This window comes from Neomonachus schauinslandi, chromosome 3 (genome assembly GCF_002201575.2).
Source record: "Neomonachus schauinslandi chromosome 3, ASM220157v2, whole genome shotgun sequence".
Taxonomy (NCBI): Eukaryota; Metazoa; Chordata; class Mammalia; order Carnivora; family Phocidae; genus Neomonachus; species Neomonachus schauinslandi.
In genome coordinates this window covers 66306217-66325812 of record NC_058405.1, presented here as the reverse complement: position 1 = coordinate 66325812, position 19596 = coordinate 66306217, and the positions used below count along the sequence as shown (strand labels likewise).

At 36.3% G+C, this 19596-nt stretch overlaps 1 protein-coding gene across 1 annotated transcript in view; it reads left to right on the top strand.

The window, feature by feature from the left end:
• The window catches only part of NBEA (neurobeachin), a 748838-nt gene that overhangs the window by 639640 nt on the left and 89602 nt on the right, over positions 1-19596 (top strand). The window contains 1 exon segment of the mRNA XM_044913201.1: positions 11921-12061. Coding sequence (XP_044769136.1) covers positions 11921-12061 — 141 coding nt within the window.

The following is a 19596-nucleotide window of genomic DNA, read 5'->3' as shown; positions in this document are numbered from 1 at the left end:
GCTACTATCCCATTCTGTTTTAATTGTCAGTAAAGCACTTATCTCTGGTATTTTCTCATTTACCTAATTGTTTATCTAGGTTCCATCTGTCTCTGCCTCTAAAAACATATGCACATGTACACACACATACACACACGTACACACACGTACACACACATACACACACATGAAGCATCATGAGAACAGCAACCTCATTTATCTTATTGTAGGGTCTACAGTAATTACTGACACATAGTAGGCGCTCCATATCTATTGAATGAATTTACCTTGGAATTTTTTTCAAATCAGCCTTTTCAATTAGATGCATAATACGCAGCAGGATGAGTATATCATTTGTTTAACTAGTGCCTTACTGGATATTTAGACTACTTCTAGTTGTGTGGGTATTTTGGTTTGGTTTTGTTTGGTTTTGCCATTTTAAGCAATGTTGTAAGAAATATAAATATCCTTGTATCTGATTCTTTCCATATTATAAATTCCTCAAAGTGGAATGATTGTATCAAAAGCAAGTGCATATTTAAAAAAATATTACCGGGTTGCCCCATGAGAAATGTATACCAGTTTATATTCCTACCAACAGTATTATGACATGTCATGTTTTGCTATACCCTGGCCACCACTGAGTATCGTGAAACGTAATTTTTGACAACCTAATGAATAAAAATAGTTTTTATTTGAAAAGTTTTAAAACTTGCCATGTACTTCTGACTTTTGACTGTGAAGAACAGAAAATCAACTTAAACTGGCTATCATTTAAAATAGAAATTTTTTATTGGCCCACATAACTGAGAAATCAGGATTGGTTAGTTCAAGAAAACCGGATCCGAGGGCTCACAAGTGTCATAGGTTGCTACATTTCTGGTATTTTTTCCTCATTGGTTTCATTTTCAGACAGCTTCCCTATGTTATAGTGGTGATGCCTTTGTAATCCCACTAGAAGAGAGACCTTCTTTCCCAGATAGTCTCAGCAGAGTTTCATTGGAATAACTTGAATCATCTGCCCATTTCTGTACTAATCTTAGTGGCCATATGGATAGAATATGCTGATTGCCAAGTCTGGATCACATGCTCACCCAGGGGATCAGATAATGGAGTCAGCCCACCTGAACCGGGTATTCCAAGAGTAGGGAAGGAGTGGTTCATAAAGGAAGAAGGAGTAATGTATGCTGAACAATATTATATTGGATGAGCTGGCGCTGTTTTTCCTACATATATTGAAAATTTGCTTCTGTAAATTGCTTGTTCATCTCATTTGCTCATTTATTCAACTAGATTATTCATCAGTTTCTTACTGATTTGTAAGAGCTCACTTTTTAAGGAGACTAGCCCTTTATCATATGTGCTATAAATACTTTTCACTTTGTTATTTGTCTTTTGATTTTGCCTAAAATTTTTGTCTGAAGTTTCCATATGGAAATTTAAATGTTATATAATCAGGGGCGCCTAGGTGGCTCAGTCAGTTAAGTATCCAACTCTTGATTTTGGCTCAGGTCATGATCTCAAGCTCAGCGCTGGGTGTGGAGCCTGCTTGAGATTCTCTCTCTCCTTTTCCCTCTGCCCACCCTCCCCCAAGAAATCAATCAATCAATCAATCTTATATCATCAGATCAATCAGTTTTCATTCATTCAGCATTTATTACGTACCTAAAAAGAGCCAAGTAGTGTATCAGGTGCTGTGAACATAGAAATGAGTAAAAGCCATTGCCTTGAAAGGCTAGCTTATGGGGTAAAAAAAAGTTACACACTTGCCTATTACCGGAGAGTGTCATATAGGCCTTCACAGATGAAATTGGAGCTGCTTCGGGAAGAATGCATTGAAATTCCCTGGTCAGATAAGAAGAGAGGCAGGGAATTTCCTTGAGCACAGAAGCATATGTAGGTATGATTTCTATGTTGTCCTAACTGAGAATTTTAAGACTGATGATATATAGCTCATAACTGAAAAAAATGAAAAGACAAGAATCCTTGAAGCCTCTTCTCAGGATTCCCAAGCCCTTGGTTATTATACTGAAAGATAACAAGATAACTTCAATATGTTAGAAGCTCAGATGTGTTGAGAGAACTGAGATAACAAAAGCAATACCTAGAAGCCAAACAGATCAATCAGCTGTATCCCACTTCCAGCTGTATCTGGCACAGAGTATCAGCTGGTTCTGTAAAATGTATGGCCTCTGACTAGTGCAATCTTTTTTTTTTTTAAGCATTTTTTTAATGTTATGTTAGTCACCGTACATTACATCATTAGTTTTTGATGTAGTGTTCCATGATTCATTGTTTGATGATGAATCACCCAGTGCTCCATGCAGAACGTGCCCTCTTTAATACCATCACTGGGCTAACCCATCCCCCACCCCCCTCCCCTCTAGAACCCTCAGTTTGTTTCTCAGAGTCCATCGTCTCTCATGGTTCATCTCCCCCTCCGATTTCCCCCCTTCATTTTTCCCTTCCTGCTATCTTTTTTTTTTTTAACATATAATGTATTATTTGTTTCAGAGGTACAGGTCTGTGATTCAACAGTCTTACACAATTCACAGCGCTCACCATAGCACATACCCTCCCCAATGTCTGTCACCCAGCCACCCCATCCCTCCCAACCCCACCACTCCAGCAACCTTCAGTTTGTTTCCTGAGATTAAGAATTCCTCATATCAGTGACATCATATGATACATGTCTTTCTCAGACTAATGCAATCTTGATTGGACGTTTCTTCATTGTCCTCATCTATAATGTGAGGGAGTTGGATTTGTAGGCCTGTAGGGTGCATTCCATTTCTGAAGAACTGTGATCGTTTAGGAATTAAGTAGGCAGTTATAGACATCAAGATCAGAATTTCCTATTTAGCCATGAAATGGCATCTCAGTGTTGTGGAAAGAGTAGAGACCCACGTACCTGTTTCCTCCTCATGAAATTAGGTTCAGAATGAATGTCTTGCCCACCTCAAGACTTATGAAAATCAATCTAGAAAATGGATGTGAAAACAATATCTTACATAAATATATAGTACCATTAGCATTTGCAGCAGGGAGCACTAGCAATAGTGAGCTCAAAAATATTTTATATATATAAGTAGAATCCTAATACCATGAACATGAGCATTTTCAAGTTTTTTTTGAAATACCAGAATTCAGTTTTATTAATATTACTTTAATTGGACCTCTGATTCCTCTTGAAAACCTTTTTTACTCTTAAAAATTATAATCTATTTTAATGGCATTGACTGCACCTCAAGTCAATCCACATTTATTTTTTATTTTTTAATTTATTCATTCAAAACAATCCAGCTGTGTGCCCAGACTTTCACATTCTCTAAAGTTCTTCAAATGCTTCCTGAAGTACCATTTACCCAATTAGTATTTTTTATTTAAATTATCTTTATTGTTCATTTTCACCTCTCTTATTTAATTTATACATCTATCCCATAAAATGCACTTAATAAAACTTGTAAGGTTTCATAAAAGAGAAAGGTGTTGATCAATCAAGGCTAAGAGAACAGAAAAGGAAAGAAAATAGGAAAATGTAACCAAAGAAAAGGTTCACACTCAGAAATGCGTACCATAAGGATTCTAACCAAAACTTTTCAAAGAGCTCTAGTTCTATTGCCTTATTAATAGTTATTATGAAAACAAAAAAGAAAGATGAGGTTCTAGTAAAAAGAAATCAATAGTAAACACTGGAGTGAACAAGATTAACCAATTCTGTTTATAATAATATTTCTCAGAGCCTTTCACGAGTAAATTTCCATGAGTATCTGTCAGGATCTTTGTTCCATATCATAAAGTCACAGGTGTGTGTTTGTTTTTTTGTTTTTTTGTTTTTTCAGGAAAACAAAGCTCTTTGTGGTATTTAAGACTGAGACAAATTTCTCTCTTTAATATTCAAACAGGGGAAATTGAGTGATAGAGTAGAGAAAATCCTCAACACCAGTTCTTCAGTAAATTCAGTTGCTTTATGTAGACGTGGTAATGTTACACGTATGATTTTCCCCCAGTTTTATATTGAAAATAGTTCTTTTGCAAGCCATGTAGGCTTTATAGCAGTTTTAGAAAATGATAATAATAATAATATTATAATAAATATATAAATATTTATATTTATGTATATAAATTTATATATAAATAATAAATATATAATATGAATATATAAAATATATATAATAAAAATAATAAAGTGCTATAGAGGTGGAATTTTATTTTTAATTTTTCATTGTTATCTGCATCATTTTCTCTTATCTGTTACAATGCCAAGTTATGGCATACAAACCGACAAGAACAAAATCATAATACATCTAATAGCAAGTTCTAAACTTTCACTTAAACCTTTTCATGTAGAAACACTTAAAAAGCATAAAGGTGGCTGTTTCTATTTTTTTTTAATTTTTTTTTATTCTTATGTTAATCCCCATACATTACATCATTAGTTTTAGATGAAGTGTTCCATGATTCATTGTTTGTGCATAACACCCAGTGCTCCATGCAGAACGTGCCCTCCTCAGTACCCACCACCAGGCTAACCCATCCTCCCACCCCCCTCCCCTCTAGAACCCTGTTTGTTTTTCAGAGTCCATCGTCTCTCATGGTTCGTCTACCCCTCCAATTTCCCCCGCTTCATTCTTCCCCTCCCGCTACCTTCTTCTTCTTCTCTTTTTTTCCTTAACATATATTGCATTATTTGTTTCAGAGGTACAGATCTGAGATTCAACAGTCTTGCACAATTCATAGCGCTTACCAGAGCACATACCCCCCCAGTGTCTATCACCCAGTCACCCCATCCCTCCCACCCCACCCCCCACTCCAGCAACCCTCAGTTTGTTTCCTACAATTAAGAATTCCTCATATCAGTGAGATCATATGATATATGTCTTTCTCTGTTTGACTTATTTCACTCAACATAATACCCTCCAGTTCCATCCACGTCGTTGCAAATGGCAAGATCTCATTCCTTTTGATGGCTGCATAATATTCCATTGTATATATATACCACATCTTCTTTATCCATTCATCTGTCGATGGACATCTTGGCTCTTTCCACAGTTTGGCTATTGTGGACATTGCTGCTATAAACATCGGGGTGCACATACCCCTTCGGATCCCTACTTTTGTATCTTTGGGGTAAATACCCAGTAGTGCAATTGCTGGATCATATGGTAGCTCTATTTTCAACTTTTTGAGGAACCTCCATACAGTTTTCCAGAGTGGCTGCACCAGCTTGCATTCCCACCAACAGTGTAGGAGGGTTCCCCTTTCTCCGCATCCCCGCCAACATCTGTCGTTTCCTGACTTGTTCATTTTAGCCATTCTGACTGGTGTGAGGTGGTATCTCATTGAGGTTTTGATTTGGATTTCCCTGATGCCGAGCGATATTGAGCACTTTTTCATGTGTCTGTTGGCCATTTGGATGTCTTCTTTGGAAAAATGTCTGTTCATGTCTTCTGCCCATTTCTTGATTGGATTCTTTGTTCTTTGGGTGTTGAGTTTGATGAGTTCTTTACAGATTTTGGATACTAGCCCTTTATCTGATATGTCATTTGCAAATATCTTCTCCCATTCTGCCGGTTGTCTTTTGGTTTTGTTGACAGTTTCCTTTGCTTTGCAAAAGCTTTTTATCTTGATGAAGTCTTAATAGTTCATTTTTGCCCTTGCTTCCCTTGCCTTTGGCGATGTTTTTAGGAAGAAGTTGCTGCGGCTGAGGTCGAAGAGGTTGCTGCCTGTGTTCTCCTTTAGGATTTTGATGGACTCCTGTCTCACATTGAGGTCTTTCAACCATTTGGAGTCTATTTTTGTGTGTGGTGTAAGGAAATGGTCCAGTTTCATTCTTCTGCATGTGGCTATCCAATTTTCCCAACACCATTTGTTGAAGAGACTGTCTTTGTTCCATTGGACATTCTTTCCTGCTTTGTCAAAGATGAGTTGACCATAGAGTTGAGGGTCCATTTCTGGGCTCTCTATTCTGTTCCATTGATCTATGTGTCTGTTTTTGTGCCAGTACCATGCTGTCTTGATGATGACAGCTTTGTAATAGAGCTGGAAGTCCGGAATTGTGATGCCGCTGGCTTTGCTTTTCTTTTTCAACATTCCTCTGGCTATGCGGGGTCTTTTCTGGTTCCATACAAATTTTAGGATTATTTGTTCCATTTCTTTGAAAAAAGTGGATGGTATTTTGATGGGGATTGCATTGAATGTGTAGATTGCTCTAGGTAGCATTGACATCTTCACAATATTTGTTCTTCCAATCCATGAGCATGGAACGTTTTTCCATTTCTTTGTGTCTTCCTCAATTTCTTTCATGAGTATTTTATAGTTTTCTGAGTACAGATCCTTTGTCTCTTTGGTTAGATTTATTCCTAGGTATCTTATGGTTTTGGGTGCAATTGTAAATGGGATCGACTCCTTAATTTCTCTTTCTTCTGTCTTGTTGTTGGTGTATAGGAATGCCACTGACTTCTGTGCATTGATTTTATATCCTGCCACTTTACTGAATTCCTGTATTAGTTCTAACAGTTTTGGGGTGGAGTCTTTTGGGTTTTCCACATAAAGTATCATATCATCTGCAAAGAGTGAGAGTTTGACTTCTTCTTTGCCGATTTGGATGCCTTTGATTTCTTTTTGTTGTCTGATTGCTGTGGCTAGGACTTCCAATACTATGTTGAATAGCAGTGGTGATAGTGGACATCCCTGCCGCGTTCCTGACCTTAGGGGGAAAGCTCTCAGTTTTTCCCCATTGAGAATGATATTCGCTGTAGGTTTTTCATAGATGGCTTTTATGATATTGAGGTATGTACCCTCTATTCCTATACTCTGAAGAGTTTTGATCAAGAAAGGATGCTGTACTTTGTCAAATGCTTTTTCTGCATCTATTGAGAGGATCATATGATTCTTGTTCTTTCTTTTGTTAATGTATTGTATCACATTGATTGATTTGCGGATGTTGAACCAACCTTGCAGCCCAGGGATAAATCCCACTTGGTCATGGTGAATAATCCTTTTAATGTACTGTTGGATCCTATTGGCTAGTATTTTGGTGAGAATTTTTGCATCCATGTTCATCAGGGATATTGGTTTGTAATTCTCCTTTTTGATGGGGTCTTTGTCTGGTTTTGGGATCAAGGTAATGCTGGCCTCATAAAATGAGTTTGGAAGTTTTCCTTCCATTTCTATTTTTTGGAACAGTTTCAGAAGAATAGGTATTAATTCTTCTTTAAATGTTTGGTAGAATTCCCCTGGGAAGCCATCTGGCCCTGGGCTTTTGTTTTTTGGGAGATTTTTGATGACTGCTTCAATTTCCTTAGTGGTTATAGGTCTGTTCAGGTTTTCTATTTCATCCTGGTTCAGTTTTGGTAGTTGGTACATCTCTAGGAATGCATCCATTTCTTCCAGGTTATCTAATTTGCTGGCATAGAGTTGCTCATAATATGTTCTTATAATTGTTTGTATTTCTTTGGTGTTGGTTGTGATCTCTCCTCTTTCATTCATGATTTTGTTGATTAGGGTCCTTTCTCTTCTTTTTTTGATAAGTCTGGCCAGGGGTTTATCAATCTTGTTAATTCTTTCAAAGAACCAGCTCCTAGTTTCGTTGATCTGTTCTACTGTTCTTTTGGTTTCTATTTCATTGATTTCTGCTCTGATCTTTATTATTTCTCTTCTCCTGCTGGGTTTAGGCTTTATTTGCTGTTCTTTCTCCAGCTCCTTTAGGTGTAGGCTTAGGTTGTGTACTTGAGACCTTTCTTGCTTCTTGAGAAAGGCTTGTATTGCTATATACTTTCCTCTTAGGACTGCCTTTGCTGCATCCCAAAGATTTTGAATAGTTGTGTTTTCATTTTCATTGGTTTCCATGTATTTTTTTAATTCTTCTTTAATTTCCTGGTTGACCCATTCATTCTTCAGTAGGATGCTCTTTAGCCTCCATGTATTTGAGTTCTTTCCAACTTTCCTCTTGTGATTGAGTTCTAGTTTCAAAGCATTGTGGTCTGAAAATAGGCAGGGAATGATCCCAATCTTTTGGTACCGGTTGAGACCTGATTTATGACCTAGGATGTGATCTATTCTGGAGAATGTTCCATGGGCACTAGAGAAGAATGTGTATTCCGTTGCTTTGGGATGGAATGTTCTGAATATGTCTGTGAAGTCCATTTGGTCCAGTGTGTCATTTAAAGTCTTTATTTCCTTGTTGATCTTTTGCTTAGACGATCTGTCCATTTCAGTGAGGGGGGTGTTAAAGTCCCCCACTATTATTGTATTGTTGTCGATGTGTTTCTTTGCTTTTGTTATTAATTGCCTTATATAATTGGCTGCTCCCATGTTAGGGGCATAGATATTTACAATTGTTAGATCTTCTTGTTGGATAGATCCTTTAAGTATGATATAGTGTCCTTCCTCATCTCTTATTACAGTCTTTGGTTTAAAATCTAATTTGTCTGATATAAGGATTGCCACCCCAGCTTTCTTTTGGTGTCCATTAGCATGGTAAATGGTTTTCCACCCCCTCACTTTCAATCTGGGGGTGTCTTTGGTTCTAAAATGAGTCTCTTGCAGACAGCATATCGATGGGTCTTGTTTTTTAATCCAGTCTGATAGCCTGTGTCTTTTGATTGGGGCATTTAGCCCATTTACATTCAGGGTAACTACTGAAAGATAGGAATTTAGTGCCATTGTATTGCCTGTAAGGTGACTGTTACCGTATATTGTCTGTGTTCCTTTCTGGTCTATATTGCTTTTAGGCTCTCTCTTTGCTTAGAGGACCCCTTTCAAGATTTCCTGTAGGGCTGGTTTTGTGTTTGCAAATTCCTTTAGTTTTTGTTTGTCCTGGAAGCTTTTTATCTCTCCTTCAATTTTCAATGACAGCCTAGCTGGATAGAGTATTCTTGGCTGCATATTTTTCTCATTTAGTGCTCTGAATATATCCTGCCAGTCCTTTCTGGCCTGCCAGGTCTCTGTGGATAGGTCTGTTGCCAATCTAATGTTTCTACCCTTGTAGGTTACATATCTCTTCTCCCGAGCTGCTTTCAGGATTTTCTCTTTGTCTATGAGACTCGTAAATTTTACTATTAGATGTCGGGGTGTTGACCTATTTTTATTGATTTTGAGAGGGGTTCTCTGTGCTTCCTGGATTTTCATGCCTGTTTCCTTCCCCAAATTAGGGAAGTTCTCTGCTATAATTTGCTCCATTATACCTTCTGCCCCTCTCTCTCTTTCTTCTTCTTCTGGGATCCCAATTATTCTAATGTTGTTTCGTCTTATGGTATCGCTTATCTCTCGAATTCTGCCCTCGTGATCCAGTAGTTGTTTATCTCTCTTTTTCTCAGCTTCTTTATTTTCCATCATTTCATCTTCTATATTACTGATTCTCTCTTCTGCCTCATTTATTCTAGCAGTTAGCGAAGGTGGCTGTTTCTAAAAGCCTACTGTTTGAGAGAAAAGGAAACTGGTAATAATTACTATGGTAATTATGATAAAAATGGAAAGAGATTACAAAATAAGCTTATACATTTTATTAAGTAGAGTTTTACTGTTTCACCAGATTTCCTACCTTATTCATTTGCTAAATCCAAATGGCTTTGACGTTGCATTATTTGCTCAAATTTTAAAAGGATAACAAACACAACCATATCAGTTTATACATAGGTAAGTAGATCATTATAGGTAGGTAGATGATAGATGGACAGTTAGACAGATAGGCAGATAAATAGACATTATACATTTGGATCCCATAAGAAAATGTCATCTGTGATGAAATTTTTGTTTCCCAGACATTTTCAAGCATTTTCCCTTCAGATGATTTATTGCTTCCTGATTACTAGAGCAAAATAATAGAAAAATAGTAAGTACAAACTAGATCATATACATTTTGTTATATAAAATTCATTTCTAAATGCATTCGATAAAAATTCACAATTGGAAATTCATTTTAAGAAGTTACTAATGGAGGCACGTACATACTTCCAATACTCTGCACCTGTTTCCTACAAAGTATTATTCTGTCAGGCACTCCAAAACAATGACTTTGATGAAACTTGAGTAAAATAAAAAGAGCAAATATTTATTTTATCCCTTTTCCAGTAGTTGGGGAGAAGGCTGGAAAAGATTAGAGGAAGGGCCTTGTTCCTTTTTCAAGAATGTTTTGTGTGGTCTTGCAGAACAAACAAAATCTCAGATAAGGTCAATCCTTACAGATTGTGGAGCTATTTTATGCACGTGAAAGATCCGTTAGCCTATTCAAGAGAGGACAAAGTATTAAACATTTTAAATGCTTTGAAAGAATAGTCTTTTAATATTGAGGTAGAAAAACAGATGTCTGCACATCTAGACAAGCATAAAATATGTTGGCTATCCAAAATGAAAAGCTATTCCAATTCAGTAACAGCTCACATTCATTCCACTATAGTAAGTACCCATTTACCAAAAAAAAAAAAGATATATTTGTTTTAAATATTACTAATATTCTATGTGACATTTAATGAAATTACATTGCCTTTTTATATCTGTGTAAAAAGATTTGAGAGATGAACAGTGAAATTTAACACAGAATAAAATGTAAGCCTTAGAATATTTAAAAAATATGTTTAAAACCAAAGTTCTTAAACATTTTTTAAATAGTTAAATTAAAACAAAGTTTTCAAAAATTTTAAAAAATAAATTGTTTAGTCTTTGTTAAGTCATAATTAAGTTAAAGAAAAATGAGCATAGTTTACAAATAATATTAAGGATAAGAGGCCTTGCAAATAAGAGTTTTTTATGGAAATTCTAACAGACTTTTAACTGCTGACATCATTGTGTTATTTGAATTAGTCCCATGGAACCAAAAGAAAAAGCTTCCAAACAATTTATAAATGAATCTTTCTCTCTTGTGTAACATTACTTGTCCCATTGAAACACTCATTTTCTACTACTTCTCTTGTTAAAATTAAGCCCAGGGGGGAACTTCATAGTTAACTAGTAATATTAAATTTTGAATAGAGGAGTTCTATATTATACTTAGTATTCATCTTTTGTTTTCTCCATAAATATTTATATATAATAGTATGCATCCTAAAGCAAAATAATGTAGCTACTAGGAATCATGAGAATGGACTCCGTGTCCCATAAACGAAAATCAGACAGAAACTAAAGCTAAAACAGTTTATTATTTGAAATCATAAGGACTATATGCTAGAAATTCTTTTAATGATTAGGTGTGCTAAGAAGTTTGAGGCAATGATCCAATTAACACATGCTTTGTTGGGGGAAAAAAAGTATGTATATTGTATCCTGAGCATTTTACTGTGTGCTCCACTCTAGGACTAACATCATCACTGGGATGATAGGAAAGGTCTTGGTGGCCTTACACAATGCTTTCTAGGGACTCGGAATTGTCTGGATTATTTTCATCGGCCTTAGGTTTGTAGTTTCACTTAATAAAGAAAATGTATGCACCATTTGTATAATAACAGAATGGAACCAGCATTCCAACAGGGTTTCCATATGGGTGATTATTATCTTTCTCACTGTGGGTGACCCTCTAGGAAGACAAGGTTTTCTCTAATATGGTTGTCACATGGTCAACTGCTTCACCTTCTCCTCATTGGATTTCCTGTGATCAAGCTAAATGTTCATTACGATTATTACTAAGTAGGAAGGAAAATGACATTAAAAGTCTTGGTTTCGCCTTGACAGTTTAAACTGGATCATTCCTAGTAATCCAGTTTACTGAAACTTTTGGTAAAATCCAGAAACTTCGCATATATAAATCATGTTCCTGAGAGATTTTTAGCAAGTGTAAGGATCCATAATTAATATTAAAATCAAATGTGATAAAATGTAATACAAAATTATTTATGCTCTATGGTTAAAATGAATTAATGGTAAATACGTTCAGCATAAAGAGTTATAATATAGAATGTTTAATATAACTGTATTAAGTGAAATGCTTCTTTTCACTTCTTAACAGCCAATCGGTGCTTTGAACCCAAAGAGAGCTGTATTTTACGCAGAGCGTTATGAGACGTGGGAAGATGATCAAAGCCCCCCCTACCATTATAATACGCATTACTCAACAGCAACATCTACCTTATCCTGGCTTGTTCGAATTGTGAGTATCTTCATTAAGTTACTATACTTGTTATTTGTTTTAAACAAAGATTAGAGGCCAGTGAAATAGAAACGAGATTTCAAACTCTAGCAAAACCTGAATCCTTTTTTTAAAATGAGTTTTCTCATTTACAAAATCGGGTTAGGAAGATAGATTATTGTGAGCTTCTTAAGCCTAAACCAGTTATAAAAGGAACCAGACTCTTGGAGTGCATCCATAATGTCCACTGTTTCTTTTGTTCACTGATGGTTGCAAGCTGGCTCTCTCCCCTGGCCCTCTCAATCTTGCTTCTTGGGCAGGAAGAATTTAGAACAGTTTCTAAATGTTTTGAAGGCTTCTTTCTGTTTCTTTTTCTTTCTCCTAACACATTCAAGTCTCTCTGATCTTTCAAATACATATACACATCCATATGTACACACATACGTGTACACATACGCACACACACAAGCTTCCTTGCGCCCCAACCAACACTGCAGTTACTTTCCAGTTCTCTCCCTTCATAGTCACATGTAAGCACAGCCTCCACTAAAGTGCACATGTCCCGTGCTTCTCTCTGCTTTATCACCTCCCATTCAGTCTTTAGCCTGGCTGATTTAGGTTCCACACCCACCCCTTTACTGAATTGTTTTTGCAGAAGTCACAAGTTATGGGGCTAGAACTTCCCATTTCTTACCATGATGTATCTGAAGCATTTGGCACCATCGCTCACTTTCTCCTTCTTGAAATTCTTCCCTCTCGGGGTGCTTTGGTGGCTCAATAGGTTAAGCGTCTGCCCTCGGCTCAGGTCATGATCCCGGGGTCCTAGGATTGAGTCCCGCATCGGGCTCCTTGCTCAGTGGGGAGCCTGCTTCTCCCTCTCCCTCTCCCCCTGCTTGTGCTCTCTCTCTCTCTTTCTCTCTCTCTCAAATAAATAAATAAAATCTTAAAAAAAAAGAAATTCTTCCCTCTCATGACTCCTCAGACAATATCCTCTCTTGTTTTACTTCCTATCATCCTAACTGCCCTACCCAGTCTCATGCTCAGAATTTTTTTTCTCAATGTTTGTGTTCCCCAGGATTTTTCTGTATACTTTATCTGGGGTAGGCCGTTCAATGATAAGCTAATGCCTTCCAGCTTCTGTCTTCATTGCAAGTGTTTTTCTTGGGCTCCCGGCTTTTATTTCCAAGTGCCTACTGGATATTTCTACATGAACACCATGTACACCATTTCCAAAAATGAACTCCTCATCTCCCTCACAAACCTGTGGTGGTTCTTCCTGCATTTCCTATCTAAATAAATGGTGTGATCACTCACCCAGTTACCTGATCTAGATATTTTCTCTATTTTACCAGCCTGTTACATCCAATCAGACATCACATCAGCTAGGTTCTTCCAACTAAGTATCTCTGCAGTCTGTCTCCTTGCTCTATTAACTCTGGAATTTCCTTAGTTTAGGTTCCCATTATTTCTCATCTAGATTATTGCAGAAGCCCTTAACAAATCTTCTTGCCTTTAATCTTAAGTCTTGCCTTCTTCAATCCAGTCTAGTTAAGAGCAGTTACTGGAATCAGATGGTCTGAAATTTTTTTTTTCTATAAGCAACTGAAGAATGTTAAACCAAATCTGTAAATCAATACCATCAATAATGTCTTCTCCCCTTACCAAAATATACCTTAGACCACTCTGTTTCATGAGGCTGACTGGCCTCAGAAGCACATTGGTAAAGTAGAGGACATGAAAATGTGTGTACGTGGGACCACATCTTATATTTTCAAAGATTTTTTTTCCTCTACCTAAATGACAGCTTTAGTTTGGAGGTCCTTCTCAAACATTCTCTCTCTTATGGGGACAAATTGAACTTATAACAAATACAGTATGAGTATCTTTTAAGTAACTTGTAAATCGCTGATAAGTAATATGCTACAAACAATTACTGTTATTACAATAAAAGATTGTCAGAGTTATGATTCAGTTTAACTGAACAGAGATTTTATATTTTTATAATCTTAAAGCAGTATAAGTAGTTTTAAAAAGTTTAGATTTAACTAGCCTATGAGAAAATAAACCCAAATCTTATTTAAAAAATAAACTCTGTAATTATAAACTAAAGGAAAATACATAAAACTTTCTTTTTTAGACCAAAGTTACTAGTCTGATTTGTCCAAAGATTCACCTTAATTACATGAACCTGGATTCTTTTATGAAAATGTTTCTGAGCTAATGTTTCTTAAGAAATTTTTTTAGGGCGCCTGGGTGGCTCAGTCGTTAAGCGTCTGCCTTCGGCTCAGGTCATGATCCCAGGGTCCTGGGATCGAGCCCCACATCGGGCTCCCTGCTCGGCGGGAAGTCTGTTTCTCCCTCTCCCACTCCCCCTGCTTGTGTTCCCTCTCTCGCTGTGTCTCTCTGTCAAATAAATAAATAAAATCTTTAAAAAAAAAAAAAAAAGAAATTTTTTTAACTCTAGCACTTTTAAAGACTGAGAATTTCTATTTATTTTCTGTTAATTTTTGAAGCATATAAGATTTAAATAGGTGCCCAGTTACCCCTATAAACCAACCAGAACAGAGCACTTTAGTTTATGGGTTGTAATAATTTTTTAATACTCTCCAGATGTAGGAAAATACTTCACACTCACACAGGAGTTAAAGGCTTTTCTGAATTACAGACACACAGGTATATTGAGAACTTATAGCTTCTATCCTATAGTATCAGCCACAGGTCAAAACAAAACACAGAAACACAAAAAATTACCATTCAAGATCTCAAGGAGCTGGTGTCCTTTACAATGGACATAAAATATGTTCTTATTTGATTTGGGCTCACAAATAGGCAGACAAGAAAACAAAAAGACTAATAAATTATCTGATCACCAAATGGTGAGATCATAAAACCAAATTCTCGGTCATTACCACCACCAATGGGAAATGACTGATTCGCTGTGCATGTTATAAATGTTATAACAACAAAATTAGCAAAGGGGGTTAAAAAAAAAAAAAACCTAGAGAAATAGTGTGTCAGTAAAGTTCAAGTTATGTTTGCTGCCCAAAATTCACTCTACAGGACAAGAAAAGACGCACCCAGGATTAAGCGGCCCTTGAGATTTACTTCCTAAGCAGCACGGTCTATCTGGCTTCATAGAGTTCACGCTCAAAGGGACTTCCAAAACTGTTACAGAAGGAAATTTTTAGAAAGCATTGAAGCCAGAGATATTCATCCTGGGAGGCCTTTTCACATCACCTTGGGTTCCATCAAGGACAATCATTGCTGTAGTGAGCTACTGCCATGGGGAGAGGAAAACACCTCTTCTATTGGTGATTAAAAAAAAAAATCATTTCAGAAAGAACATTATCATAAAACTGGATTGTTTGAGAATTAATTGAGAGATATATGAGATAGTATTTTAAAATACATAAATTGGGCACCTGGGTGGCTCAGTTGGTTAAGCGACTGCCTTCGGCTCAGGTCATGATCCTGGAGTCCCTGGATCGAGTCCCGCATCGGGCTCCCTGCTCGGCAGGGAGTCTGCTTCTCCCTCTGACCCTCCCCCCTCTCATGTACTAGCTCTTTCTCATTCTCTCTCTCTCAAATAAATAAATAAAATCTTTAAAAAAATAAATAAATAAAATACATAAATTGGTATTCAATAGTTATGTGTAATCAAATTCGTCTGAAGTCAGATTTATGACTTATTTATGTGAGTCCATAAAAATACTTGCTATTAGGGCACGTGGGTAGCTCAGTCAGTTAAGCATCTGAATCTTAGTTCTGGCTCAGGTCATGATCTTGGTGTCCTGGATTTGAGCCTTGTCTCAGGCTCCTTGCTCAGCAGGCAGTCTGCTTGAGGATTCTCTCTCCCTCTCCCACTGCCCCTCCCCCCACTTGCACATGCACGTTGCACATGCACACTCTCTCTCAAAAATAAATAAATAAATCTGTAAAAAGAAAAATACTTGCTATCAACAGCTTGATTTAACTTAAGACCCTTGTATCCCTAATAAAGCTAAATACTTTCTCAAATCATAAATCATAATTCATCCTTAAGTTGATTTATTATTCCAGTGAAATGGAGTACAAATTTGAATCTGTACAAGAGTATGGCAGAAATTCTGTGCATATTTATTCTATAAATCCTCTTTCAGTATTATCTATTACAGTGCTGTACAATAGAAATATAATGCAAGCCACTTACGTAATTTAAAATTCCTAGTAGCCACATTTAAGAGTAAAAAGAAACAGGTGGAATTAACTTTAATAAACACATTTGTTAACCCAGTATATTCAAATGTTATGCTTTCAACACATAACCAATATAAAAAATTTTGAAGATATATTCTACTCATTTTTGTTTCTAAGTCTTTGAAATCCAGAATGTATTTTTATATTTACAGCACATTCATTGTGAAGGAGCCATACCTCAGGTACTCCAAAGTCACGTGTGGCAAATGGCTACTGTATTGGACAGAACAGATCTATAGGATTGCTTTTATGGGGACTCATTTAGCCAACACATCTTATGCCGTGCTGTTATAAACAGAAGTATCCTGGTCTAATAGCTTACCAAGTGTCTAACGTAATGGTCCAGGGAATTGTGATTTCCTCCCTCCCATCCCATGGAGTTTATGAAGTAGAAAATGCATTAAAATTCATGTCACTAAGAATTTGTTCATAAAAACAAAATACAGAGTATTTGCCCTTTACCTTTCAAGTCTTTTGGACCCAAAGTCATTAAACTCATTATTAGTTTCAATCAATATGCGTAGTATAACAATGGTGATAACTGCTTTAAAATGCTAATCAACTTCATACCTCATTTCTTTAAATTAAAAATATTATTTTAGACAAACTACCAGTGAAATCACCTGTCTGAATTACAAGACCCTGAAAAAACTGGTTCCTTGATAGCTGCCATTGGGCAAATGATGAATGAACTATTAGAGTGGAGTTTGGAGTTTCTTCGGATATTAACTCGTATAAAAGGCACATTTTACTTGGAATGTTTTTACTTTAAATCTTACCCTGAACATATAGCATATAACATACACACAGAAGTAATTAAATCTTACCCTTTGACCTTTACATCCCTCAGCGACATATCCACCCTCTAAATTCACTATATTCCACCTAACTATTCAAAACTCGTTTGTCAAACATTTAATCATAATCTTTAAGGAAGTTAAATAGGTCATGCAACAAAAGTTCATTTATAAATCAGTTATTTGGAATTTGGGACTTTTCAAAATAAATTATGGGTTTTTTGGAAAGCCTACCCAAGAGCCTATATCTTTAAAAGTATGTATTTGTAGTGGAAAAAATAGTAGAGACACTTTTACAGGTATTGTAATTAAAGCCCCAAGATAATGCTACTGAATAAAATAGTGTTGTCATGTTTATCTTGAATACTGATGCTTAAGGGACAATGCAGATTTACTTAGAGGAAGATGAGGAATTCTGTTTTTTCATTATTTTTCTATTATTATATAAGTTTCAGGTATACAGCTTTATAATTTGACATCTGTATTCATTACAAAGTGATCACCACCCCAAGTCTGGTTACCATTCATCACCATACAGTTGCCCTCTTCATCCACTTCACCCACTGTCCAAACCCCTTCTCCTCTGGTAGCCACTAGTCTATTCTTTGTATCTATGAATTTGTTTTGTTTTATTTTGTTTATTTGTGTGGGGTTTTTTTTTAGATTCCACATGAGTGAAATCATGCAATATCTGCCTTTATCTGATTTATTTTGCTGAGCATATAATACACTCAAGTTCCAGCCGTACTATTACAAATGGCAAGATTTCATTCTTTTTTATAGCCAAGTAGTAGTCCTCTGTATAAATTCTCCACAACGTCTTTCTCCATTCATCTATCAGTGGACACTTAAGTTGTTTCCATATCTTGGTTATTGTAAATAATGCTACAATGAACATAGGGGTACATGTATCTTTTCAAATTAGTCTTTTTGTGTTCTTTGAATAAATACCCAGAAATGGAAGAGCTGGGTTATATGGTAATTCTTTTCTTAATTTTTTGAAGAATCTCCATACAGGTAAGGAATTTTTAACCAAAAGCCTGGTTTATAATAGGTATATAGGTTAATTAAAAGGACTTTTTGAAGATTCTAAAAGATACTTCTGGATTCCTTCAAAAGGAATGGGAGAAAACAAACTTCTGGAGTTAGATAATGCACAATACAAATAATGGCTCCTCCATGTCCTAGAATGTGACCCTGAATTTTCTCAGATGTGAAACAGGAATAATTATACCTACTCTGAAGGATAATCACAAGGATGGAGTTACTGATTTCAGTAATACAGTGCGGAGCACAGAACAGGTGCCCAGTTGTCTTTGTTCCCTTCCCTTTGATCTTTATTATGCTTCGTATCACTTCAAGATACACACCTTTTCTTTGATAGAGTTATGTTCCAAGCACTGCCTGTTCCCCACAAATGGGGTTTGTTTCAAATGAAAAGAAGGCAAAGAAGAAAAGTACAGCAGAGAGGGACTTAAGAAAAGATTCTTATGATATTACTGAGCAAATATCATAGAAGACAGAAGACAAAAGGGGTTGAGTGAAGAGAAGAGGGGCAGGGGAAGGAGGTTAGATTGCCCAGGATGGAGTTAACTGGTCTGTAGTCACTGAAAGGCAGGAAAAGTTGTTAGTGTCCTCGTAGGGGATAGGGTTGTGATAGAATTCAGTAGGACAGGTACAACTACCCAGTGCGGGCCTGGTTAGTTTGGTTTTCTAGTACTAAGACAGGGTTGGAAGATACAAAGTGACCTTAGGGTAGATGTAATTAGGAGAAGGAGGTCTGCCATCAGCCATTCATATCGTAGGATCTAACAGGAAGCGCGTAAAATCCAACAAATGCCCACATTTTAATTTCTGAAATTTCTGCTTAATATGTTTTCATTTGTACATCTTCCGAACCGAAAGTTTTTCTAATAGGATGACAAATTATCTAATATGGTAACGTACACATAGAAAATGGTTCAGTCAGCATATGTTAAGTAAAAAAATACAAAAGTTTTTTAAGCTTAATGTAACAGTCCTCTCTGTTAGTCGGGCATGAGTCAAATGAAAAAAGAAAAGCCTTCCACTGTGCCTTGAAGTTAATAAGGAAACACATGGAAAAAGGTAATCTCCACGGTAATCAGAGCTTGAAAGATCAATACTCACTTAGAAACAAATAGGTTATCAATTTCTATTCGTTCTCTACCACTGTCGCAGCTGGAGGCCTTCAGGAATAATGAGAATATATGTCCGTAATGTAGTATGTGACCTTAAAACAGTTGTTAATCAGATCTTTTTAAAAGCTTCTTAAAACTGTGAAATGTGGAATTCTTCCGTATTCTCTGCTTTTGGGTGCCACCAGTTTCATAAACTTCATGACCAGAAATAAAAGCAATTCTTTAATTTCAGATTTCTTTTTACTGTGCCCATCTGTGCTATTTTGGGCATGTCTTTGTTAATGTTTGAAAACCAGGAAGGATTTTATAATTTAGGTCAGGATAGAGATAGATCAGCTTTTAGTGGCTGATGATAAAAAAAAAA